The sequence below is a fragment of the Protopterus annectens genome, chromosome 2.part1, assembly GCF_019279795.1.
Source record: "Protopterus annectens isolate FY-2018-M chromosome 2.part1, PAN1.0, whole genome shotgun sequence".
Taxonomy (NCBI): Eukaryota; Metazoa; Chordata; order Ceratodontiformes; family Protopteridae; genus Protopterus; species Protopterus annectens.
The window spans coordinates 1,797,096,145-1,797,122,174 of NC_056729.1; the positions used below are offsets into that span (position 1 = coordinate 1,797,096,145).

General features: G+C 41.9%; 1 protein-coding gene across 11 annotated transcripts in view; it reads left to right on the forward strand.

Moving 5' to 3' along the window:
• Positions 1 to 26,030, forward strand: part of HSPG2 (heparan sulfate proteoglycan 2) — a 2,126,006-nt gene that overhangs the window by 1,679,944 nt on the left and 420,032 nt on the right. For all 11 annotated transcript variants that reach the window (XM_044063227.1, XM_044063230.1, XM_044063231.1 and 8 more), the window contains one exon: positions 13,504 to 13,685. In XM_044063227.1, coding sequence (XP_043919162.1) covers positions 13,504 to 13,685 — 182 coding nt within the window. The remainder of the gene's footprint in view (positions 1 to 13,503; positions 13,686 to 26,030) is intronic.

The window sequence follows — 26,030 nt, forward strand, 5'->3', positions numbered from 1 at the left end:
TGCATGTACCACTCTGCAGGACCACAAGGAGCTGTGCTGAGTCGGAAACAAGCGCAAAACCATGCAAAAGTGGGTTTTACGGCAGGGAACTTGAAAGAGCTAGGAATTAGCCCAAAACGGCCAATAATCTCCTAGTTTCCAGGCTGAGACCACTCCTCCAGGGACAGATAGGCTGCTCAAAGCTCCCCACTCTCACTGGTGAACAGATAAGCTTCCTCCTATCCAAGTAAGGAAATGGGCAACACAGTAACTTATAGCAAAGCCCAGAATTCAGCAAAACCTGAAATCTCGACTATTCTAGCTCAGAAAAGGCAGGAAACGAGGATATTTTTTTTTGTTTTTTTTTTGTTTTTTGCAGAACAGTAGCAGAAATTAACAGGACAACACTGTAAATACTTTACACAGGCTAGCACACTTGAGTGGGCAGCCTAAACAGTTAAATTAACACAAAAACAAATTTTAAAGTGCAGGTACAGTAAAAAAATGCAATAACAAGCTTTTAAAGGTAGTAGAGCAGTTAGAAACTTGCTTTTCGGCGAGAATAAGCAGTCGCTAATGAAAAGGCAAAGAAAAAATACCTTATCTGGTAAAAGTCACTCTTTTTTGTCTCTCTGCTGCTTGTACCACTCTGCAGGACCACGAGGAGATGTGCTGAGTCGGAAACAAGCGCAAAACCGCGCAAAAGCTGGTTTTAAGGCAGGGAACTTGAAAGAGCTAGGAATTAGCCCAAAACGGCCAACAATAAAAACAGTTTCTGGGCTGAGACCACTCCTCCAGGGACAGATAGACTGCTCAAAGCTCCCCACTCTCACTGGTGAACAGAGAAGCTTCCTCCTATCCAAGTAAGGATATGGGCAACACAGGAACTTATAACAAAGCCCAGAATTCAGCAAAACCTGAAATCCGGACTATTCTAGCTCAGAAAAGTCGGGAAAAAATTATATTTTTTTGTTTTTTTTTCTTTTTTGCAGAACAGCAGCAGAAATTAACAGGAAAACACTGTAAATGCTTTACACAGGCTAGCCCACTTGAGTGGGCAGCCTAAACAGTTAAATTAACACAAAAACAAAAAAAATTTAAAGTGCAGGTATAGTAAAAAATGCAATAACAAGCTTTTAAAGGTAGTAGAGCAGTTAGAAACTCGCTTTTCGGCGAGAATAAGCAGTCGCTAATGAAAAGGCAGGGAAAAAATACTTTATCTGGTAAAAGTCACTTTTTTTCATCTCTCTGCTGCTTGTACCACTCTGCAGGACCACGAGGAGCTGAGCTGAGTCGGAAACAAGTGCAAAACCATGCAAAAGTGGGTTTTAAGGCAGGGAACTTGAAAGAGCTAGGAATTAGCTCAAAACGGCCAATAATCAACTTGTTTCTGGGCTGAGACCACTCCTCCAGGGACAGATAGGCTGCTCAAAGCTCCCCACTCTCACTGGTGAACAGAGAAGCTTCCTCCTATCCAAGTAAGGATATGGGCAACACAGGAACTTATACCAAAGACCAGAATTCAGCAAAACCTGAAATCCGGACTATTCTAGCTCAGAAAAGGTGGGAAACAAGGATTTATTTTTGTCGTTTTTTTTTTTTTTTTTTTGCAGAACAGTAGCAGAAATTAACAGGAAAACACTGTAAATGCTTTACACAGGCTAGCGCATTTGACTGGGCAGCCTAAACAGATAAATTAACACAAAAATAAATTTTAAAGTGCAGGTACAGTAAAAAAATGCAATAACAAGCTTTTAAAGGTAGTAGAGCAGTTAGAAACTCGCTTTTCGGCGAGAATAAGCAGTCGCTAATGAAAAGGCAGAGATAAAATACTTTATCTGGTAAAAGTCCCTCTTTTTCATCTTTCTGCTGCTTGTACCACTTTGCAGGACCACGAGGAGCTGTGCTGAGTCGGAAACAAGCGCAAAACCATGCAAAAGCGGGTTTTAAGGCAGGGAACTTGAAAGAGCTAGGAATTAGCCCAAAATGGCCAATAATCTACTAGTTTCTGGCCTGAGACCACTCCTCCAGGGACTGATAGGTTGCTCAAAGCTCCCCACTCTCACTGGTGAACAGAGAAGCTTCCTCCTATCCAAGTAAGGATATGGGCAACACAGGAACTTATACCAAAGCCCAAAATTCAGCAAAACCTGAAATCTGGACTATTCTAGCTCAGAAAAGGCGGGAAACAAAGATATATTTTTTTTTTGCAGAACAGTAGCAGAAATTAACAGGAAAACACTGTGAATGCTTTGCACAGGCTAGCACACTTGAGTGGGCAGCCTAAACAGTTAAATTAACACAAAAAACAAATTTTAAAGTGCAGGTACAGTCAAAAAATGCAATAGCAAGCTTTTAAAGGTAGTAGAGCAGTTAGAAACTTGCTTTTCGGCGAGAATAAGCAGTCACTAATGAAAAGGCAGAGATAAAATACTTTATCTGGTAAAAGTCCCTCTTTTTCGTCTTTCTGCTGCTTGTACCACTTTGCAGGACCACGAGGAGCTGTGCTGAGTCGGAAACAAGCGCAAAACCATGCAAAAGCGGGTTTTAAGGCAGGGAACTTGAAAGAGCTAGGAATTAGCCCAAAATGGCCAATAATCTACTAGTTTCTGGGCTGAGACCACTCCTCCAGGGACAGATAGGCTGCTCAAAGCTCTCCAGTCTCACTGGTGAACAGAGAAGCTTCCTCCTATCCAGGTAAGGATATGGGCAACACAGGAACTCATACCAAAGCCCAGAATTCAGCAAAACCTGAAATCTGGACTATTCTAGCTCAGAAAAGGCAGGAAACAAGGATATATATATTTTTTCTTTTTTTTTTCTTTTTTGCAGAACAGTAGCAGAAATTAACAGGAAAACACCATAAATGCTTTACACAGGCTAGCGCACCTGAGTGGGCAGCCTAAACAGTTAAATTAGCACAAAAACAAATTTTAAAGTGCAGGTGCAGTAAAAAAAATGCAATAACAAGCTTTTAAAGGTAGTAGAGCAGTTAGAAACACGCTTTTCGGCGAGAATAAGCACTCGCTAATGAAAATGCAGAGAAAAAATACTTTATCTGGTAAAAGTCACTCTTTTTCATCTCTCTGCTACTCTGCAGGACCACGAGGAGCTGTGCTGAGTCAGAAACAAGCGCATAACCGTGCAAAAGTGGGTTTTAAGGCAGGGAACTTGAAAGAGCTAGGTATTAGCCCAAAACAGCCAATAATCTACTAGTTTCTGTGCTGAGACCTCTCCTCCAGGGACAGATAGGCTGCTCAAAGCTCCCCACTCTCACTGGTGAACAGAGAAGCTTCCTCCTATCCAAGTAAGGATATGGGCAACACAGGAACTTATACCAAAGCCCAGAATTCAGCAAAACCTAAAATCTGGACTATTCTAGCTCAGAAAAGGTGGGAAACGAGGAATTTTTTTCTTTTTTGCAGAACAGTAGCAGAAATTAACAGGAAAACACTGTAAATGCTTTACTCAGGCTAGGGCATTTGAGTGAGCAGCCAAAACAGTTAAAATAACACAAAAACAAATTTTAAAGTGCAGGTACAGTAAAAAAATGCAATAACAAGCTTTTAAAGGTAGTAGAGCAGTTAGAAACTCATTTTTGGCGAGAATAAGCAGTCACTATTGAAAAGGCAGAGAAAAAATACTTTATCTGGTAAAAGTCACTCTTTTTCGTCTCTCTGCTGCATGTACCACTCTGCAGGACCACAAGGAGCTGTGCTGAGTCGGAAACAAGCGCAAAACCATGCAAAAGTGGGTTTTACGGCAGGGAACTTGAAAGAGCTAGGAATTAGCCCAAAACGGCCAATAATCTCCTAGTTTCCAGGCTGAGACCACTCCTCCAGGGACAGATAGGCTGCTCAAAGCTCCCCACTCTCACTGGTGAACCGATAAGCTTCCTCCTATCCAAGTAAGGAAATGGGCAACACAGTAACTTATAGCAAAGCCCAGAATTCAGCAAAACCTGAAATCTGGACTATTCTAGCTCAGAAAAGGCAGGAAACGAGGATATTTTTTTTGTTTTTTTTTTTGTTTTTTGCAGAACAGTAGCAGAAATTAACAGGACAACACTGTAAATACTTTACACAGGCTAGCACACTTGAGTGGGCAGCCTAAACAGTTAAATTAACACAAAAACAAATTTTAAAGTGCAGGTACAGTAAAAAATGCAATAATAAGCTTTTAAAGGTAGTAGAGCAGTTAGAAACTTGCTTTTCGGCGAGAATAAGCAGTCGCTAATGAAAAGGCAAAGAAAAAATACCTTATCTGGTAAAAGTCACTCTTTTTTGTCTCTCTGCTGCTTGTACCACTCTGCAGGACCACGAGGAGATGTGCTGAGTCGGAAACAAGCGCAAAACCGCGCAAAAGCTGGTTTTAAGGCAGGGAACTTGAAAGAGCTAGGAATTAGCCCAAAACGGCCAACAATAAAAACAGTTTCTGGGCTGAGACCACTCCTCCAGGGACAGATAGACTGCTCAAAGCTCCCCACTCTCACTGGTGAACAGGGAAGCTTCCTCCTATCCAAGTAAGGATATGGGCAACACAGGAACTTATAACAAAGCCCAGAATTCAGCAAAACCTGAAATCCGGACTATTCTAGCTCAGAAAAGTCGGGAAAAAATTATATTTTTTTGTTTTTTTTTCTTTTTTGCAGAACAGCAGCAGAAATTAACAGGAAAACACTGTAAATGCTTTACACAGGCTAGCCCACTTGAGTGGGCAGCCTAAACAGTTAAATTAACACAAAAACAAAAAATTTAAAGTGCAGGTATAGTAAAAATGCAATAACAAGCTTTTAAAGGTAGTAGAGCATTTGGAAACTCGCTTGGCGAGAATAAGCAGTCGCTAATGAAAAGGCAGGGAAAAAATACTTTATCTGGTAAAAGTCACTTTTTTTCGTCTCTCTGCTGCTTGTACCACTCTGCAGGACCACGAGGAGCTGAGTTGAGTCGGAAACAAGTGCAAAACCATGCAAAAGTGGGTTTTAAGGCAGGGAACTTGAAAGAGCTAGGAATTAGCTCAAAACGGCCAATAATCAACTTGTTTCTGGGCTGAGACCACTCCTCCAGGGACAGATAGGCTGCTCAAAGCTCCCCACTCTCACTGGTGAACAGAGAAGCTTCCTCCTATCCAAGTAAGGATATGGGCAACACAGGAACTTATACCAAAGACCAGAATTCAGCAAAACCTGAAATCCGGACTATTCTAGCTCAGAAAAGGTGGGAAACAAGGATTTATTTTTTTCTTTTATTGCAGAACAGTAGCAGAAATTAACAGGAAAACACTGTAAATGCTTTACACAGGCTAGCGCATTTGACTGGGCAGCCTAAACAGATAAATTAACACAAAAATAAATTTTAAAGTGCAGGTACAGTAAAAAAATGCAATAACAAGCTTTTAAAGATAGTAGAGCAGTTAGAAACTCGCTTTTCGGCGAGAATAAGCAGTCGCTAATGAAAAGGCAGAGAAAAAAAACTATATCTGGTAAAAGTCACTCTTTTTTCGTCTCACTGCTGCTTGTACCACTCTGCAGGGCCACGAGGGGCTGTGCTGAGTCGGAAATAAGTGCACAACTGCGCAAAAACGGGTTTTAAGGCAGGGAACTTGAAAAAGCTAGGAATTAGCCCAAAACAGCCAATAATCTATTAGTTTCTGGGCTGAGACCACTCCTCCAGGGACAGATAGGCTGCTCAAAGCTTCCCACTCTCACTGGTGAACAGAGAAGCTTCCTGCTATGCAAGTAAGGATGTGGGCAACACAGGAACTTATACCAAAGCCCAGAATTCAGCAAAACCTGACATCTGGACTATTCTAGCTCAGAAAAGGCGAGAAACAAGGATATATTTTGTTTGTTATTTTTTTCTTTTTTTGCAGAACAGTAGCAGAAATTAACAAGAAAACACTGTAAATTCTTTATACAGGCTAGCGCATTTGGTGGGCAGCCAAAACAGTTAAATTAACACAAAAACAAATTTTAAAGTGCAGGTACAGTAAAAAAATGCAATAACAAGCTTTTAAAGGTAGTAGAGCAGTTAGAAACTCATTTTTGGTGAGAATAAGCAGTCGTTATTGAAAAGGCAGAGAAAAAATACTTTATCTGCTAAAAGTCACTCTTTTTCATCTTTCTGCTGCTTGTACCACTCTGCAGGACCACGAGGAGCTGTGCTGAGTCGGAAACAAGCACAAAACCATGCAAAAGTGGGTTTTAAGTCAGGGAACTTGAAAGAGCTAGGAATTAGCCCAAAACGGCCAATAATCTACTAGTTTCTAGGCTGAGACCACTCCTCCAGGGACAGATAGGCTGCTCAAAGCTCCCCACTCTCTCTGGTGAACAGAGAAGCTTTCTCCTATCCAAGTAAGGATAAGGGCAACACAGGAACATATATCAAAGCCCAGAATTCAGCAAAACATGAAATATGGACTATTCTAGCTCAGAAAAGGCGGGAAACAAGGATATTTTTTTTTGTTTTGGTTTTCTTTTTTGCAGAACAGTAGCAGAAATTAACAGGAAAACACTGTAAATACTTTACACAGGCTAGCGCACTTGAGTGGGCAGCCTAAAAAGTTAAATTAACAGAAAAACAAATTTCAAAGTTCAGGTAAAGTAAAAAAATGCAATAACAAGCTTTTAAAGGTAGTAGAGCAGTTAGAAACTTGTTTTTCAGCAAGAATAAGCAGTCGCTAATGAAAAGGCAGAGAAAAAATACTTTATCTGGTAAAAGTCACTCTTTTTCGTCTCTCTGCTGCTTGTACCACTCTGCAGGACCACGAGGAGCTGTGCTGAGTCAGAAACAAGCGCAAAACCATGCAAAAGCTGGTTTTAAGGCAGGGAACTTGAAAGAGTTAGGAATTAGACCAAAACGGCCAATAATCAACTAGTTTCTGGGCTGAGACCACTCCTCCAGGGACAGATAGGCTGCTCAAAGCTCCCCACTCTCACTGGTGAACAGAGAAGCTTCCTCCTATCCAAGTAAGGATATGGGCAACACAGGAACTTATAACAAAGCTCAGAATTCAGCAAAACCTGAAACCTGGACTATTCTAGCTCAGAAAAGGTGGGAAAAAAGGATATTTTTTTGTTGTTTTTTTTTCTTTTTTGCAGAACAGTAGCAGAAATTAACAGGAAAACACTGTAGATGCTTTATACAGGCTAACGCACTTGAGTGGGCAGCCTAAACAGTTAAATTAACACAAAAACAAATTTTAAAGTGCAGGTACAGTAAAAAAAATGCAATAACTAGCTTTTAAAGGTAGTAGAGCAGTTAAAAACTCACATTTCAGCGAGAATAAGCAGTCGCTAATGAAAAGGCAGAGAAAAAATACTTTATCTGGTAAAAGTCACTCTTTTTCATCTCTCTGCGGTTGTACCACTCTGCAGGACCACGAGGAGCTGTGCTGAGTCGGAAACAAGCGCAAAACCACGCAAAAGCGGGTTTTAAGGCATGGAACTTGAAAGAGCTAGAGGTTAGCCCAAAACGGCCAATAATCTACTAGTTTCTGGGCTGAGACCACTCCTCCAGGGACAGATAGGCTGCTCAAAGCTCCCCACTCTCACTGGTGAACAGAGAAGCTTCCTCCTATCCAAGTAAGGATATGGGCAACACAGGAACTTATAACAAAGCTCAGAATTCAGCAAAACCTGAAACCTGGACTATTCTAGCTCAGAAAAGGTGGGAAAAAAGGATATTTTTTTGTTGTTTTTTTTCTTTTTTGCAGAACAGTAGCAGAAATTAACAGGAAAACACTGTAGATGCTTTATACAGGCTAACGCACTTGAGTGGGCAGCCTAAACAGTTAAATTAACACAAAAACAAATTTTAAAGTGCAGGTACAGTAAAAAAATGCAATAACAAGCTTTTAAAGGTAGTAGAGCAGTTAAAAACTCACATTTCAGCGAGAATAAGCAGTCGCTAATGAAAAGGCAGAGAAAAAATACTTTATCTGGTAAAAGTCACTCTTTTTCATCTCTCTGCGGTTGTACCACTCTGCAGGACCACGAGGAGCTGTGCTGAGTCGGAAACAAGCGCAAAACCACGCAAAAGCGGGTTTTAAGGCATGGAACTTGAAAGAGCTAGGGGTTAGCCCAAAACGGCCAATAATCTACTAGTTTCTGGGCTGAGACCACTCCTCCAGAGACAGATAGGCTGCTCAAAGCTCCCCACTCTCACTGGTGAACAGAGAAGCTTCCTCCTATCCAAGTAATGATATGGGCAACACAGGAACTTATACCAAAGCCCAGAATTCAGCACAACCTGAAATCTGGATTATTCTAGCTCAGAAAAGGCGGGAAACAAGGATATTTTTTTTTGTTTTTTTTTTTCTTTTTTGCAGAACAGTAGCAGAAATTAACAGGAAAACACTGTAAATGCTTTACACAGGCTAGCACACTTGAGTGGGTAGCCTGAACAGTTAAATTAACACAAAAAAAATTTTAAAGTGCAGGTACAGCAAAAAAATGCAATAACAAGCTTTTAAAGGTAACAAAGCAGTTAGAAACTCACTTTTCGGCGTGAATAAGCAGTCGCTAATGAAAAGGCAGAGGAAAAAATACTTTATCTGGTAAAAGTCACTCTTTTTCGTCTCTCTGCTGCTTATACCACTCTGCAGGACCACGAGGAGCTGTGCTGAGTCAGAAACAAGCGCAAAACAATGCAAAAGCGGGTTTTAAGGCAAGGAACTTGAAAGAGCTAGGAATTAGCCCAAAACAACCAATAATCTACTAGTTTCTGGCCTGAGACCACTCCTCCAGGAACAAATAGGCTGCTCAAAGCTCCCCACTCTCACTGGTGAACAGAGAAGCTTCTTCCTATCCAAGTAAGGATATGGGCAACACAGGAACTTACACCAAAGCCCAGAATTCAGCAAAACCTGAAATTTGGACTATTATAGCTCAGAAAAGGCAGGAAACAAGGATATATATTTTTCTTTTTTGCAGAACAGTAGCAGAAATTAACAGGAAAACACTGTGAATGCTTTACACAGGCTAGCACACTTGAATGGGCAGCCTAAACAGTTAAATTAACACAAAAACAAATTTTAAAGTGCAGGTACAGTTAAAAATGCAATAACAAGCTTTTAAAGGTAGTAGAGCAGTTAGAAACTCACTTTTCGGTGAGAATAAGCAGTCGCTCATGAAAAGGCAGAGAAAAAATACTTTATCTGATAAAAGTCACTCTTTTTCGTCTCTCTGCGGATTGTACCACTCTGCAGGACCACGGGGAGCTGTGCTGAGTTGGAAAACAGCTTTTCTTTTAGCAATCACTTCAGCAAGATGGGTATCTGAATTATGGATACTTATGGCAGTGGAGCCTTTCATCATCTTTCATGCGGACAGGGTATCCCTCAAGACCAATCCCTCCTTCATGCCCAAGGTGGTAGCCAGTGTAGGTCTTAATCAATCCATTCATTTGCCAACCTTCTTTTCTAATCCACAGAACAAAGGGGAATGGATACTGCTCTCCTTAGATGTGCACAGACAACTTGGATTTTACTTAGACAGGACTAGACCGCAAAGGAAATCTGAACAACTGCTGGTGGCATTTGCTGCAGAGGCAGAGGGGAAGGCTATTTCAAAGCAAACCATTTCTAAATGTATAGGCCATTGCATTCATTTCTGCTGTAAGCACCATGGAAAACCTATCACACAGGGGATTAGACCCCATTCAACCAGGGCTGCATCTACCTGTACGGGCTTTTTCAGAGGTGTCCCTACCAGAGACAGCCTAGAAGCTGCTACCTGGAATTCTGTACATACTTTTACCAAGCATTATCATTTGCCAATTTTCTCTAAATCCAGAGCTGGCTTTGCCACCACAGCCTTGCAGGGCCTTATAGCTGGTCCTAATGCTTTCTAAATTCCTCCTCCCATCCTTAGCTTTGGGAATCTACCCAAATGTGATGACTGCAACAGTGAAACATGAAGAACATAGTACAGTTGTGTACACTTACTATAAATGTAGATGTCTGAGTGTATTCACTGTTGCAGTCCTGGTTACCCTCCCTCCAGCCCCCTGACTTCTTTTGGCTATATCTCTATTCTCCTTTGCTATACTTAAAAGCTTTTCTGTGTATTTGCTTTTTTGTTGGAGGTATAACCTTGTATATGTATATTTAATTGCTTCCCATTAGGGGGCACCTGACATCTGGGTCAAGAAAAACTGATGTAATGGCATCGGCTGCATGCTTTATACCCCTGACTACCTGACGTCACTGAAGATGAGACAGCAACCGACGCAGGACCCAAGACTTTGATAATTAGGCCGACTGAGGGCTACTGCAAGCATATAACCCAAATGTGATGACTGCAACAGTGAATACACTTGAACATCTACATTTATGGTTAGTGTACACAAGTGTACTTTCTCCGTTACTCAGAGGCACTTTTGCAGCCCCTGATGCCCGCTTCTGTTGATTCACAGGCCACTACCGAGACCCTTTTGGAGTCCAGTATGCCGCAAAACTCTTCTTTGACTAAGGATCATATGGTTGTGTCAACCTTGGATGGGTCCGGAGACGCTGAGCAGGCACTGGCTTCCAAGGAAGGCCTTTGCACTACCGAATCTCGACGCAAACTGGTGTCTTCTTTCATGACTACCATTCTTTCTAAAACTACCGAGTTTCTCAGGCCCAGGGTACGAACCACACCCAAGAAACCGGCGACCCACTCTCAGGTGCCTGCTACCTTGCCTCAGTCTCAAATGCTTAAAATGGCAGAAGGCCTTATCATGCTGCTCAGGGAAAGCCAAGCCACCCCCTCCAAAAGGAAAAGGGATCTGTCCCCTGTAGTTTTGTCTGAACAAGAGTCAGATGAATCTGATGCATCTGAATATGAAGACATGGCAACCCCTCTCCACTTAAGAGGATTCTGATGTAGAGGATTCCATTCCTTCAGCCTCTCCCCCAGATGATTTTTTCCTTAAGGGAAAGCCTGCATACTTTAAAGGAGCATTACCAATGGGAGAGTCAGGACTACCCTCATTCTAAAAAGAGACTCAGGGAATTCCTATATCTTCCACAACACAGACCCTTGGCCATCCCCCCAGTCGTGGATGTTGTGGATGATGTTTTCCTCAAATCTAGCTTGACTCCTTGTCGCCCTTCCACCTGCTACCAGAAAACCTGACAGGTACTATAGAGTCCCTGACTCACACAAATATCTTTGTAAAAATCCTACAGCTGACCCTGAGGTCATTTCTCAAGGACCAAAAGGGATTAAAGCTACCTCTACTAAGAATTCTACCCTTTCAGACAGGGATTCCCGAGCATTGGACAGATGGGGTAAAAAAGTATACACCACAGCTACTCTTGCTATCAGGGCACTAAACTGTCAGTTCCATATGCTGAAATTTCAGCAACATACCTTGGAACTCCTTAAACACAAAATGGCTTCCTTTTCTGCTTGGGCAGAATCTAAAGATTTACAAGTTAATGCATTTTGCAAGTCAAGTAATTAAACACACCTTACACTGTGGTATTGACACTCTAGAAGCTTCTTGCAGGGCAGTAGTCACTGGATCTGTCATTGGAAGGCATGCACAGCTTAAGGAACAGCCCCTGCCAGACTATGTCAAATCTAAATTGTTGGATGCCTCCTTGCACAAAGATTACTTGTTTGGCACTAAGGCAGAAGGGGGCTTAAAAAAGATGGATGAAAAAGCAAAATCTATGCAAACAGTTAAGGATTTCTTGCAGGTCCAGCCACCTAGGTTCAGCAGGCATTGTCTCTCCAAACACTGATCCTTTCCTGCTCCCAGTAAACCAGCCCAGCCTAGGCCCCTTGGAAACAGACCCCCCCCCCCCAGAGAGCAGCCACAGGGAATGCAGAGATCTAAGCAGTGGACTACCTCCACTTTAAAACCAGGGATTTCTAAGCCACCCCCTTATGGTAAGAACTCATGATAACTCACCTCCTCTACCCCCACCCTCTGCCCATCTTCACTTACCCCTTGGAGGAAAATTCTCCTTTCACTCAATCACCTGGGCCACCATTACCAAGGACCACTGGGTTCTGAATATTGTGTCTCAGGGATACAAATTTTACTTCCATACCCTTCCAACCCCAAAAGGGTTCCCAGACCTTCCACCGAACCAGTGTGAGAGTTCATTGGGCTGTCAAAGCAGAAAATTGGGGTGGGGAAGATTTTTTCATCTGGATTCCAGCAGTTATGTGTTAGTTTTTTTCCTTCCCACCTAGATGCCCCTTGCTGGGGTTTCGGATGGACATTATAAGATGGATAGACAAAAGTCTTCATGCTTGTTAAATTTTCATAACAAGAATGTGTGTGGGTGGATGGGATCATACACGTGTCCTTTCCTTGACATCACTGTGCACTAATGCTAGAGCCTGTTAGGGCATTTGAGGTCTCTGAGCGAATGTGATAAGGAACAGCATTTTTACTGATGTTGCAAACAGTGGGAACAAAGCAAATTTAATCAGAAAAAGCTTACTGCATATAATTTAGGAGGCAGTTAAAAGTAAAATAACAAGTTAATGCTTTGTAGCATTGACATGACTGGAAAGAATCTGACAATTATTATGTGCCCCTGTGATGTGTATTTAAATATTGTGTTATTATCACACTGGCATTAATTGTGCATCATTCAGCTTTGAAAACAAGTTTTTACCTCAAAAGGACTAATAACTTGTATTTGTTTTTAGTAACCTTTATGATCCAGCCATATAGCTGCCTTGGCTCGTAGCCCTAACAGCCCATGCCCCTATTTCTGTTCCCGGGCTGATGCTTCCATGTGTGTCATCATTACCACTGCAGACTGAAACAGCATCTAACAGAGTCCAGGGTGTGTTACGAGGATAGCATCGATCAGCTTTAGTAACCTTTAAGTAAGAATCTTATAAGAAAGGGTAGTAAAGTATAAACAGATGTATGAAACTCTAGGCAACACTGAGGGTTTTTTAACAGCTGTGGAAACAACCCAGTAAGAAGAAGCCATTTACATTTCCTGTATTTTCTAGGAAATACTGTGGCAACAAGCATATACCTGCCTTTTGTAGTACACACTTGTTTCTGCATCCACCATACACACACACACACACACACACACACACACACACACACACACACACACACACACACACACACACACACACACACACAGTCCCTTACACACGGGTGTTTGGACTTCATATGTATATTTCTGAGTCAGGAAACCCACAGTTTGATACTCCATGCTACTGAATAGTACATCTGTTGTTCCCACCTCCTGCTGGCCTTTCTGCAATCTAATTTCTCTCCCCAAACACATGGTATTGTTATTGGAGATGAAAATATGCTTCTTCACTGGGCAGGCTTTTGTCACAGATTAGAAAAATGTACACTGTCTGAAATGTTCTCATGCAGTGTTTCATGAATGTGTTGCACATACTGAATATCTGCACATTTTCTACCTTTATTCTTATCCTAGTGAATTTCAAACTCAGTAAATCTTCTAGTTTTAGTGTTTCATCCTATGAGGAACATTAATTGCTTGTATTCATCACTGTGTCTAACCGTTTTGTTTTTCTTCAAGGTCTTCCCACTGTGTCCGTGCTTCCTAAGGGCCCTGTCAAGGTGAAGGTTGGTGATTCCATTAGCCTTGAGTGTATGGGTTCAGGAGAGCCACGCCCAGCGGTCACATGGCGCAGAAAGGATGCCGCCCATAAAGTCATCTCACAAAGTCCTTTACCAGTGGATAACAATGCAGTTTTACGGGTAATTAGCAAAAATAGTTGAGTCCATGTTTGCATGTAATAAAAATATTTTCATGAACTGTTTGTCCTTTGTGTTAAACAGTTAGACTGCTGCCAGACTGTGCTGTACCTCCTCTGTTACTGTAGCTGCATGTTAGCCACTTAACTGAGTAACTTAAATAACTTTTTTTTAATTCACTTGAACTAAAATGCATGAGATTTGCAGTACACTTGGTGTACAATGTAGCACCCCATCCATCTCCTACTCTGATGAGTTCTGCATGTAGTGTTTGTTACATCTTGTGTTTATTAACTAAGTAAAATAACAAGAAAGAGCTGACCTGATTTCAGGGGCATTATAGAGTAAATATGTTTTGGGATTTCTTCTTCTTCTGATATTCCCTGTTTGGGCATTTTTTTTCTGTGCACCTTCATCTGGTGGCTTCCATAGTGTGAGATGTTGAGTATCCACATTACTTAGTTATTTTATGCCCTTGTGGTACTCAGGCCTTTTGAGCATCTCTTTGGCCATCAGATCATGAATGAAAGCCCATACTGGCATCTTTGGCCACCAGATCATGAATGAAAGCCCATACTGGCATCTTTGGCCACCAGATCATGAATGAAAGCCTGTATGAAACACCATAATAGCATTTAACAAATAATAAATAAAAAGCAATAATAATATAAAATAAATGTTGTCATAGTGACAGTTTACAATGTGTAAGTATAGATGACAAAGTGTTACAGGCTAGGCCGTTAAGACGGGTATAATTTCTATAATACATACACAATGAACAGACCCAACATGGAATTGACATTAATATAGCATATAAAATGTATGAACATGAAATTATAAATTTCAGTCTTCTCTCCCTTTTTTTCAATTTGCTGTCAGGTCTAGCCTCATAGTTCTGATAAACATAGAGATTAGTTTGCTGTGTATTTACATGGTGTATATGTTGATGAGGACTTCCATTTTACTTTGAATAGATAAGCAGCTGATTTTTCCAATGTTCATTGGATGCTTCACTTTTGCAATAGTGTTCACAACTGGAACTTCTTCTACAGAAGGCCAGGTATTGTACCTAGCTTCCAGAACTTAGCACCCCCCCAGGTTGGGCACTTGTCCTCCTACCTAAACATCAGCATGTCTATGGTGTAAGAGAGATATCTGCCTGTGCCATCATTATTTAGCTATTTATTTATTTAACATTTGTTAACTGGGAAAGTCCAACTTGGAAAGTAACCAATTTTTAGCAGAGTTCCAGGGAGAAATGCTCCAGATGCATGTCTTTGAATGTGGGAGGAAACAGGAGCATCCGGAGGAAACCCACACAAATGCAGGGAGGACATGCAGACTCTGCACAGAAGGCACTCCAGCTGAGAATCGAACCAAAGAACCTCCTGTTGTGAGGCAACAATGCACTGCACTGTCTTAGTTCTTTATTGTCTCAGTTTGTGAACATGCTAAGTGCCAGTCAGGGCATCATCAACCCATTGATTTGACCTGGTGTTTAGTGTAAGCATATAAGTACCCCATTGGGTGAACCCCTAAGTTGCCCACTGGATTGCAAAATGAATATCCAACAGAAGTCTAATTGTGAAAATTCCTGAATATCCAATAGATGTCTAATTGTGAAAATTCCTGAATATCCAACAGATCTCTAATTGCGAAAATTCCAGGGAACCTTGTTGACTAGGCTTACGTAGGCCCTTGGGCCGATAGCCTAGTATCTACCTATGAACCTATAGGAAATACACCCCGGAGATCACTTCTGTGTCTCTGCTCGACAGTGGCACAGGAAAATAACTTTCTTGAGTGGCGTAAGCCAGGGAACCTTGTTGGCTAGGCTTACGTAGGCCATTGGGCTGATAGCCTAGTACCTACCTATGAACCTGATATTGTCTCTGAACATAAAATTGTAACAACCAGGGTACCACAGCAATCAGTACTGGACCGTCTCCTGTTTGGCACTTTTTTATAGACATCCAAACCAATATTCCAGAAGTATAGTTGACCAAGTTTGTTGATGACTAAAAACTTGACACTGTATTTCACTCATCCACTAACAGCTCTAGCAAAGGCTGGAATATGTACATACCTGTTACACCAAAAACAGTTTCAAACTAAGTGTAAAAAAGTGCAGTGTAGTAGCAAGGTTTTTTTAGGGGTATCTTCCTTATTAGACCTTCATTATGAAGTCTATTGCCTGCATGCAGCCTAAATTTTATGCTGCAGAAAATAACATTACTTCCCCTTGAACCAGCTTCATTGTCAGCTCCTTGGTACTTATCCTGGAAGATGTTGTTTTTGGGGGCAGTTACTTCAGCCAAGTGAGTATCTGATTTTCATGTTCTCTGCTTTTTTTCTATTTACCTTATCTTTATTAAGGAAAGGGTAATGTTTTGTACTTGTCTATCCATTATGAAGGGGACCATCAGGACTCATGTAAATCTATCAGTCAGTCTTCCAGTCTTTTCTCCAAGTTATTCCAGTAAAGACAGATATCTCTTTCATTGCATAGATGTCCAAAGGCAGCAGAAATTTTGTCTGTATATTTTATTTTTTATTTATATACTGTTTGTTGACTGAGTTAGTCCCGTTAGACCAGTGTCCTGTTTTCAGGGGAGACCTGAGGTGGTATTCATAATGTCTGGGGGAAAGTTGTCCGGGCTACTGGGGAATTTTCCCTGTAATTATTTTTTCAGTAAATTGTTGTGGGATCTTCTACTTCCACATGAGCTACCTCCAAAATTAAAGCAGATGGGTCTCATTTTAACATTTCATCTGAAGGTCATTTGCTCAAAACAAGCTGAGACATAAAGTGTCTAAACCGACTCCCCAAGGTCACTTGCTCATGAGATCAAATTTTGTTTTAAAGACTGTAACAAACTGTTTCCTGTACCTTCAAATGCTCAGTTCTACTGCCACCTTACTTATCTGTAACACCTTCTTTTCAAACGCTTTAAAAGATGACATTTGTGCAGATACAACTTGGGGTTCTTCTTTTGAAAGACATTGTAAGTTTGAAATGGTGTCCAGGGAATGGTTATGGGGAGGTCAAGTTTTTGTGTGGGAACCTATCTTAACTGTCATCATCATCATCATCAACCCTTTTTCCCATTTTGTAAATGGGGTTGGGGTATCATGGTAACTTTCGCCATCTCTCTCAGTTCAGTGCTACACTCCTGTCTTCTTGAACAGTCATACCTGATTGCCACAGATCTTCTCTCACACAGTTCATCCATCTCTTTGCTGGATGTCCTCTTTTCTTCTTAACTTCTTCCTGTCTGTCCCAAATCATCTTCACCAGATTGTCTTCTTTTCTTCTTCACGTGTCTAAACCACTGTAATCTGTTTTTTTTTTATCTTTTCTGCAATTGGAGCTACTTTGCCTTTTGCTCTTATGTCCTGATTTCTTCGTCTGTCCCACAGTGTGCATCCTACCATCCATCTCAGGCACTTCATTTCCATCACCTCTAGCTTCCTCATCTGCTCTGCCTTTACTGCCCAGGTTTCTGTACTATACATTAGTACTGGTTGCACCACTGTTTTGTACACCTTACTTTTCAGCTTCTTTGGGATTCTTCTGTCATACACTACACCTATGTCAGTTGGCTGCAGCCCCGCTGATTCTAGCTTTGATATATTCATTCACATTTCCTTTCTCTTCAACCACCCAGCCAGATACTTGAAGCTGCTAACCTGTTTCACTGTGTTCCCTTCTATCCCAATTCTCAGCTTCTCATGATTTCCCCAATTTGCTGCCATCACCACTGTGTTATCTGTACTTAGTTTCATCCCATGTACCTTCAGTTCTGCATTACATTCCCCTGTCCTTTGCTGAACTACTATGAGACTATTCTTTGGACTTTGTGCTGGAGGATGAGGAGGATGGACTGAATCATCTTAGATATGAAAGGTACGTACTTAGCATAACAATACAGCGAGACAGGTGATCCAAGTCACCCCCATCAGCAAACCCGCCCACCCTCTCCACCTTCCCCCTTCCCTAGTAGAAGGGCAAGGCCTGCAGGAAGCCTTTATATAAGACAATATTTAGGCCAGTGCTGAGTCTGCAGACCTTCGAGAATCTGGAGTAAAACAGCTTGCTAATCTATAAGTAGATTTGAACTAGGGGAGTATTTTGTTAAGAAGGGCATCTGTATGAGTGTGGAATGAGGGGGAGAAGGGTGTGCCAAGAATAATGGCCCAGATATTTGACAGAGTTAGTACTAGAGGGGGGAGTGCTCCCAGTGACCAGGAGTTATAAGCAGTGGCTGTGGAGAAACCCTTGTGCTCTGCCCAAAATCATTATTCTTAGGAATGATCTGGATGTTAAAACTGAGTTTATGCAAAGATTTTAATTTAATAACTGGCAAATTAAAGCCCCTGACAACTTTACATTTCTTCTTTTTTATATTTTCCGATATGTATGCAGCCATTGTACAGATTAGTCTGCCCTTTTCTGTCTAGGTAATGTTGCCAAATAAATAAATAGCTTTTAGTAAAAAGAAATGAGTAGGCATTCCTTTTTATGTGTTAAATGAAGTCCCATACCAGATGTAACAGGATTGTAAAATTAAAGCTTGTATGATCTCCTTGAATTTTGACTTGGAAGACAGTTTGATTAATACCCTAAAAAGTTCTGGCTGAACCACTAACATACAATAGTTAGTTGCTCTGCCAAGGAAGGGTGGAATATTACAGTTTGTATTCTTCTGTTACGTAATTAACCTGAAACTTCTCCTACTTTCACCAACAAAAGTTTGAAAACAATCCTCCCTCTCAAGGTGTCCAGCTGTTCATAATGTGTAAAATGCTGTTTGTAAATGTAACCATTTCCACCCTCTCTATGGGCTTTGTCTTTCGAATAGTGATGCAACCTGGTCTGTAATGCAAATACATTCCATAACAATATCCTTCATTAATTGTATCCCGAATACCAAGTGTAGCCATGACCATAGCTGCAACTGTATTGGCTATGTAGAAAGCATTGGGATTAGGGTTTACATTAAGCCTGAGAGCACAACTCGTAGAGTGAGTGAAGGGCAAGGCTTAATTTGTTTAGGACTGGGATTAGGGTTTATACTGAGCCTGAGAGCAGAACTTGGCTCACACATGTGGAGTGAGTGAAGACCAAGGCTAGTTGTAATATGAATCTACTTGCTTGGCCTAACCATGACTCCACAGCTCCCCATTAGAAGTGAGAGGCCTAATGCTGCGGGTATCAATGTCTTGAAACATAAATTGCAATTCAAACAAAAAACAGAAAATCAGTAGATTCTAAAAGTCATGGTTACTTTTTAAAAGTGTTTTACAAGGGTCATTTCTTCCCTGCACCCACCCCCCAACATGAGGTACTTTTCCATCAAATCCCTGCTACTTATGTTTAAGTCTATAATTTCTTTATATCAGAGTAGATTGAATATTTCAAGATACAGTAGCCTCAGATTTAGTATATATTTAGTATATATTCCCACATATCTACACTTAGAGTTCCACTGTTCTGAGCATTGTAATTGCTGCTCATAGAATTTCTAAAGGTACCTTACTGTTACAGTCATAGGGCGGGCTTGGGCTTTTCTGGACCCTTGAGTGTCACGTTAGTTTTAGCTAGGCAGTATGACTTAAGATTAAGAATTCTGTTAGACCCATCTCTAATCAGCAGCCAACCTTGCTTTCTTAAGTTGTGGCTAGGTAGAGCTGTCTGGACTCTGGAACCTTGATTCACCTTAGGGAGGCAGGGTGAGTGAATATGCAAACTTATTTCGGCCACTTTCCCTACTGTAATCCTCTTAAGTTGTAGAGTAGATCTATGGTTGTGGTACTGATGGTGTTAGGGACAGAGATGTATGTAGCTACTTCATGGATTGCACCCACTCTATACCTTCATCAGGCACTTCCATTTCCAAACCAGTAAGACTATGGTTTTACTTCTCTTATAATTTTAGGAACATGATCTACTTTACAAACTATATCACTAATAGTAATTGTCAAAAGCACTGAAATTACCTCTGACCGTATTTAGAGGACGTTCTTCGTGTTTCACTGCTGCAGTCATCACATTTGGGTTACCTGCATGCAGTAGCCCTCAGTCGGGCTGATTATCAATGTCTTGGGTCCTGCGTCACTTGCTGTCTCATCTTCCGTGACGTCAGGTAGTCAGGGATATAAAGCATGCAGCCAACACCATTACATCAATCTTTCTTGCCGTGTGGTGCCCGAACCAGAAGCAGTTTGCAAGTGCCGGTCGGCCGACTCCTGAAATTTTCATTTTCGAGTTTCAGAACCAAAGTCTTCAACTAAAGCTATATACCCCGTTGGGGAAACTTTTTCTTGCTCTAAACCGATGTCAATAAAAGTCAATAATTGTATTTCTTGTGGAAAGCAAATACCTCATAAAGATTTTAATTTGTACTGTATTCCTCGCCTAAGCCCTGACCACAACGTACCTCGTTGTCGGTTTTGTGCCTTATTAAAATCATGAACTATTCATCGTCGGTACATTTTCGCTTCTAAATATTTTGGTACTCGGTTCAATTATCCAGATATGTCTTCAGTAAGCCACTCGAATACCGACATTCCGAAAAAACACAAAGATAAAGACAGAGACAGGCCACCTAGGTCCAAAGCTGCCGATGACGCTTCTCCTAAGCTAGTCTCCAGTTCGCCGGTATTCAGTGAGGTGCTTTCGCAGCCCTTGATACCTGCTACTTCAGATTTGCAGGCCTCTACTGAGACCCATTCGGAGTCCAGTATGCCGCGAGATTCTTCAACTGTGGAACCTGCGGATGTCTCTACCTTAGATGGGTCCGGAGCCGCTGTGCAGGCACCAGCTTCTGAGAGTCTGTTCAGGCCTACAGACTTGCATATTAAACTGATGCCATCTTCTTCTTCTAGGCCTAAAACTCGAATCATGCCTAGGAAACCGACTCCCAGACCGCATAGTCAGGCCTCTATGCCTAAAAAACAAATTATCAGAATGGCTGAAGACCTTATTACTTTAATCAGGGGAAGCCAATCTTCACCCTCTAAGAGACCTAAATGAATTTGCTTATGATACTTCTGACCAGGATTCTGAAATTTCTGTCTCCTCTGATGACCAGGATTTACCCTTATCTACCGATGAGGATTCTGATGCAGAGGGCTCTATTCCCTCTGCTTCACCCCCAGAGGATTTTTCTTTTGGTGAAACCTTGCATACTCTTAGCGAACAATTTCACTGGGAAACCCAGGATTACTCTGATTCTAAAAAGAGGCTTAGAGATTTCTTACTCCTGCCCCAACACAGGCCTTTAGCTATCCCTCCTGTGCTGGACATTGTTGATGCCTTTTCAGACTTTAGACTGGCCCCTGACTTTTTACCTCCTGCTCCCAGAAAATCCTACTGCGGACCCTGAGACAATTTCACAGGGACACAAGGGCATTAAGGCTACTACTGCCAAAAATCCTACCCCTTCTGATAGAGATTCCAGGGCCCTGGAAAGATGGGGTAAGAAGGTATACACCTCTGCAACCTTGGCCATCAGGGCCTTAAATTGCCAGTTTCATATCAGCAGCATATTATTGGATTGCTTAAACAGAAAATGATGTTGATTCCTGATTGTGCTGAAAATAAGGATTTACAGGATTTAATGCATTCTGCTGAACAGCTTGGAAAACATACCTTGCAATGTGGTTTTGATTCACTAGAGGCGTCTTGCAGGGCTGCTGTAACCGGGTCTGTACTTAGAAGGCATGCTTGGCTTAAGGAGCAATTTTTGCCAGATCATGTTAAAACTAAATTGCTGAATGCTCCCTTAAATCAGGAATGCCTGTTTGGTGACAAAGCAGAAGAAGTTCTTAAAAAGATGGAGGAAAAAGCTAAATCTATGCAAACTGTTAAAGATTTCCTACAAGTACAACCTCCAAGATTTAGTAGGCATTGGCCCTAAGAATTGGCCCTTTCCTGCCTCTTCTAGGCCTTCTCAGTCCAAATCCAGAAGCAGCAGAACACCCAGGCTTCAGTCCCAGGGTACGCACAGGACTAAGCAGTAGGGGGCTCCCACTTCCAAATCAGGGAGTAGTAAGGCTCCCCCCCATGGTAAACTGTCTCAATGACTTCATTTTAAAACTTCCAAGCACCTCTCAACTGACTGCTCCTTTAGGGGGAAAGATTGCTCTGCAGGCAAAAAACTGGGAACTCGTTACCCAGGACAAATGGGTGTTAAATATAGTTTCCCAAGGATACAGATTTCACATCCACACGTTACCAACCACAAACGGTTGGCCAGATCTACCCCCAAATCAGTGGGCAGAGGCTCAATAGCAAGTACTCTCTCTCTTAAGCATAAAGGCTATTCAAACTGTACCAGAAGAGGAAAAGGAACAAGGTTTCTAGTCAAAAATTTTCCTGGTACCCAGAAAAGACAACTCATGGCGTCCTATCCCGGACCTTTCTACCTTAAACACCTTTTTGGTGATTCCAAAATTCAAGATGCTAACTCTTCACCAGTTACTTCCTATGCTAAGCAAAGATGCCTGGTTGGCAACACTGGATTTAAAGGAAGCCTACCTGCACATCCCAATCATGGAATCTTGCAGAAGATACCTAAGCTTCTAAGCAGGCTACATGCACTATCAGTTCTTTGCACTGCCCTCTGACTTATCTACTGTGCCCAGGGTATTCACAAAGTGCCTAGCTCCAGTCATTACATTTTTTAGGCAAAGAAATATTCAAATATACCCATACCTGGATGATTGTCTAATTCAGACAGAAAGCCAGAACATATTTTTGAATCATCTGGCATTTGTATAAAAGGTGTTAACTTGTCTGGGGTACACCATAAATGAAAAGAAATCACATCTGGTACCCTGTCAACAAATTATATTCCTGGGAGCAAGCTTGAACACAACTTCCCAGATGGCTTTCCTTACGCCAGAGAAACAAATTCGTTTGATGACTTACTTCAAACTAGTGGCCACAAAAACCCTGCTGTCTGCAAGGCAGATACTGCAAGCCTTGGGGTTCATGGCCTCGTACATTCTACTAATTCCATATGCAAGACTGCATATAAGGAAACTACAGTGGTATCTAAAAAGACTATGGATCTAGAAGCAATGATTCCTATCATGCCTTGCCTATGGTTAGAATTCCTTTGGTGGGCAGAGGTCTGCCACCAAAACAAGGGACTGCCATTCATTCTACCCCCTGCTGCCCAAACCCTAACAACAGACGCATCAGACTATGCATGGGGGGCTCACCTGGCAGGGAAGTTCATTCAGGGCAAATGGAACCCAAGTCAAATGCACTTGCATATCAATCAAAAAGAAATGTTAGCTGTACAGAATGCTCTGACAGCCTTCAAGGACCACATTCTTCCAGGACAATTAATGGTTAAGGTGGACAACACAACTGTTATGTGGTACATAAACAAGCAGGTGGGTACCCATTCTTACCCCCTCTGCAGACTAGCCATGGCTCTGTGGAACACAGCCTTGAACTACCAAGTACATCTACAGGCTCAATTCCTGCCAGGAAAACTAAATACACTGGCAGACGAACTAAGCAGAAATCTCATGGACCCACACGAGTGGAAACTGGAACCAAAGACTTTCAACATGTTGATCAACAAATGAGGGAGTCCAGATATAGACCTGTTTGCCTCCCCCCAGAACTACCAATTGGACAAATTCTGTATGAGGACGCCCCCACAAATAAGCTTGGAAAGTGGATGCTCTGTCCTTCAGCTGGAAATATTTATCGGTTTATGCCTTTCCTCCTCTGCCTGTCCTCTCCAAAGTACTACTAAAGATCAAACAGGACAAACCAAGGATGATACTGATTGCACCAGACTGGCCACGCCAGCACTGGTACCCCCTCTTGCACAGTGTGTCACAGCTATCCCCTTGGCACCTGCCTCAGACCAATACCCTGCTGTCACAGCAGGAGAGCCAGATTCTGCACCCCCAGCTTCAAACCCTGAACCTGGCAGCCTGGCTAATTACCTAATCTCTCCATTACCATCCCTCAGTAAACAAGTGTTGGATGTTATTTTGGAGGCAAGGAGACCTACTACTAGAAAACCTTATGCTGAAAAGTGGAAAAGATTCTGTGCCTGGAACTAAACTCAAGGGATGGCCACAGCAGCACCCAATTTACCTCAGATTCTTCAATACTTAACTGAGATGCTTCACAAGGGCCTTTCCTTTTCCTCTGTCAAAATTCACGCCTCAGCCATTTCGGCTCATTACAACACAGAACCACCCCTCTTTTCTCACCCACTGCTCAAGCAGTTCCACAGAGGGGCCAAAATCTTAAGACCACCCAGGTGAGCCCCAACTCCAGCCTGGGACCGTAACTTTGTATTGGACAAACTCACTCTTCCACCTTTTGAGCCAGCTGCAACTGCAGAGTTAAAATTCCTTTCTTGGAAAACAGCTTTCCTTTTAGCAATCAATTCAGCAAGAAGGGTATCTGAATTATAGGCCCTTATGGCAGTGGAGCCTTTCATTATCTTTCATGCGGACAGGGTGTCCCTCAGGACCAATCCCTCCTTCATGCCCAAGATGGTATCCAGTGTGGCTCTTAATCAATCCATTCATTTGCCAACCTTCTTTTCTAATCCACAGAACAAAGGGGAACGGATACTACACTCCTTAGACATGCACAGACAACTTAGATTTTACTTGGACAGGACTAAACCTCATAGGAAATCTGAACAACTGCTGGTGGCATTTGCTGCAGGGGCAGAGGGGAAGGCTATTTCAAAGCAAACCATTTCTAAATGGATAGGCCGTTGCATTCATTTCTGCTATAAGCACCATGGAAAACCTATCCCACAGGGGATTATACCCCATTCAACCAGGGCTGCATCTACCTCTACAGCCTTTCTCAGAGGTGTCCATACCAGAGACATCCTAGAAGCTGCTACCTGGAGCTCTGTAAATACTTTCACCAAGCATTACCATTTGCCAGTTTTCTCTAAATCCAGAGCTGGCTTTGCCACTGCAGTCTTGCAGGGCCTTATAGTTGGTCCTAATGCTATCTAAATTCCTCCTCCCATCCTTAGCTTTGGGAATCTACACAAATGTGATGACTGCAACAGTGAAACATGAAGAACATAGTACAGTTGTGTACACTTACCATAAATGTAGGTGTTCGAGTGTGTTCACTGTTGCAGTCCTGGTTACCTTCCCTCCAGCCCCCTGACTTCTTTTGGCTGTACCTCTATTCTCCTTTACTATGCTTAAAAGCTTTTTGGTGTATTTGCTTTTTTGTTGGAGGTATAACCTTGTGTACATATATATATATATATATATATATATATATATATATATATATATATATATATAATTGCTTCCCATTGGGGGGCACCTGACATCTGGGGCAAGAAAAACTGATATAATGGCATCAGCTGCATGCTTTATACCCCTGACTACCTGACGTCATGGAAGATGAGACAGCAACCGACGCAGGACCCAAGACTTTGATAATCAGGCCGAATGAGGGCTACTGCAAGCAGATAACCCAAATGTGATGACTGCAACAGTGAATACACTCGGACATCTACATTTACAGTAAGTGTACACAACTGTACTTTTTAAATGTGGACACCTCAAGTGGACCCAAACCAGCATCCCACTGCTGTAACAGAAGAGGTAGCAATCCTACTGGTTAAAACCTGGTTTGGGTGTCTTTAGGTTTGTAAGTATACCATCCCTTCCATCAGATAACAGGTGGGAGAAAAAACTGATGGCTTACCTCTTCCATAGCTTTGATAGTCCAGTTTCCGTTGTATCTCAGAGACAGGTCATTTCAGGCACTTAGTCTTTTGTGTTATCTACTTCATACCTTATCTGATCTGTTTAATGCTTTTAACACGTGAACTTTTGGGACAGGGAACATCAATATTAAGGCGTACTTCTTTGTTTAACTAGGAAAATGTAAGAGTCAAACATACATATTTGATGTCCTTCTATTCATATGGTGCTATATTCATGACATCATGGAGTTTGCTCTGGTGAACTCTCGTACATCCGGCCATTATATAAAAGTTAAATGCTACCGCTAGGATGTGCATTGACGTCCTGTGCTTCTTTCGGATCTCAGTCGTAAATGCACATCGGGTATAAAGCAGACATCAACACACACCTCTTCAGAACTTTTCTGCTGTCTGTGTGATTGCCAGCTCCAGTCGTCGTGTTGCCAGTCGAAATGATTTCTTCATCCAACTTCAGATAAGTACCCCTTAGGGGTTTTCTATTTTGTTACTTGCTACTGTTTTAGGTTACATGTCAGGAACCTCTTTGGACATTCCAGTTGTTGGATATGCCTGGTTAGGTACATACCAAAGGGAGCACTGTACTCAGTGATAGGCC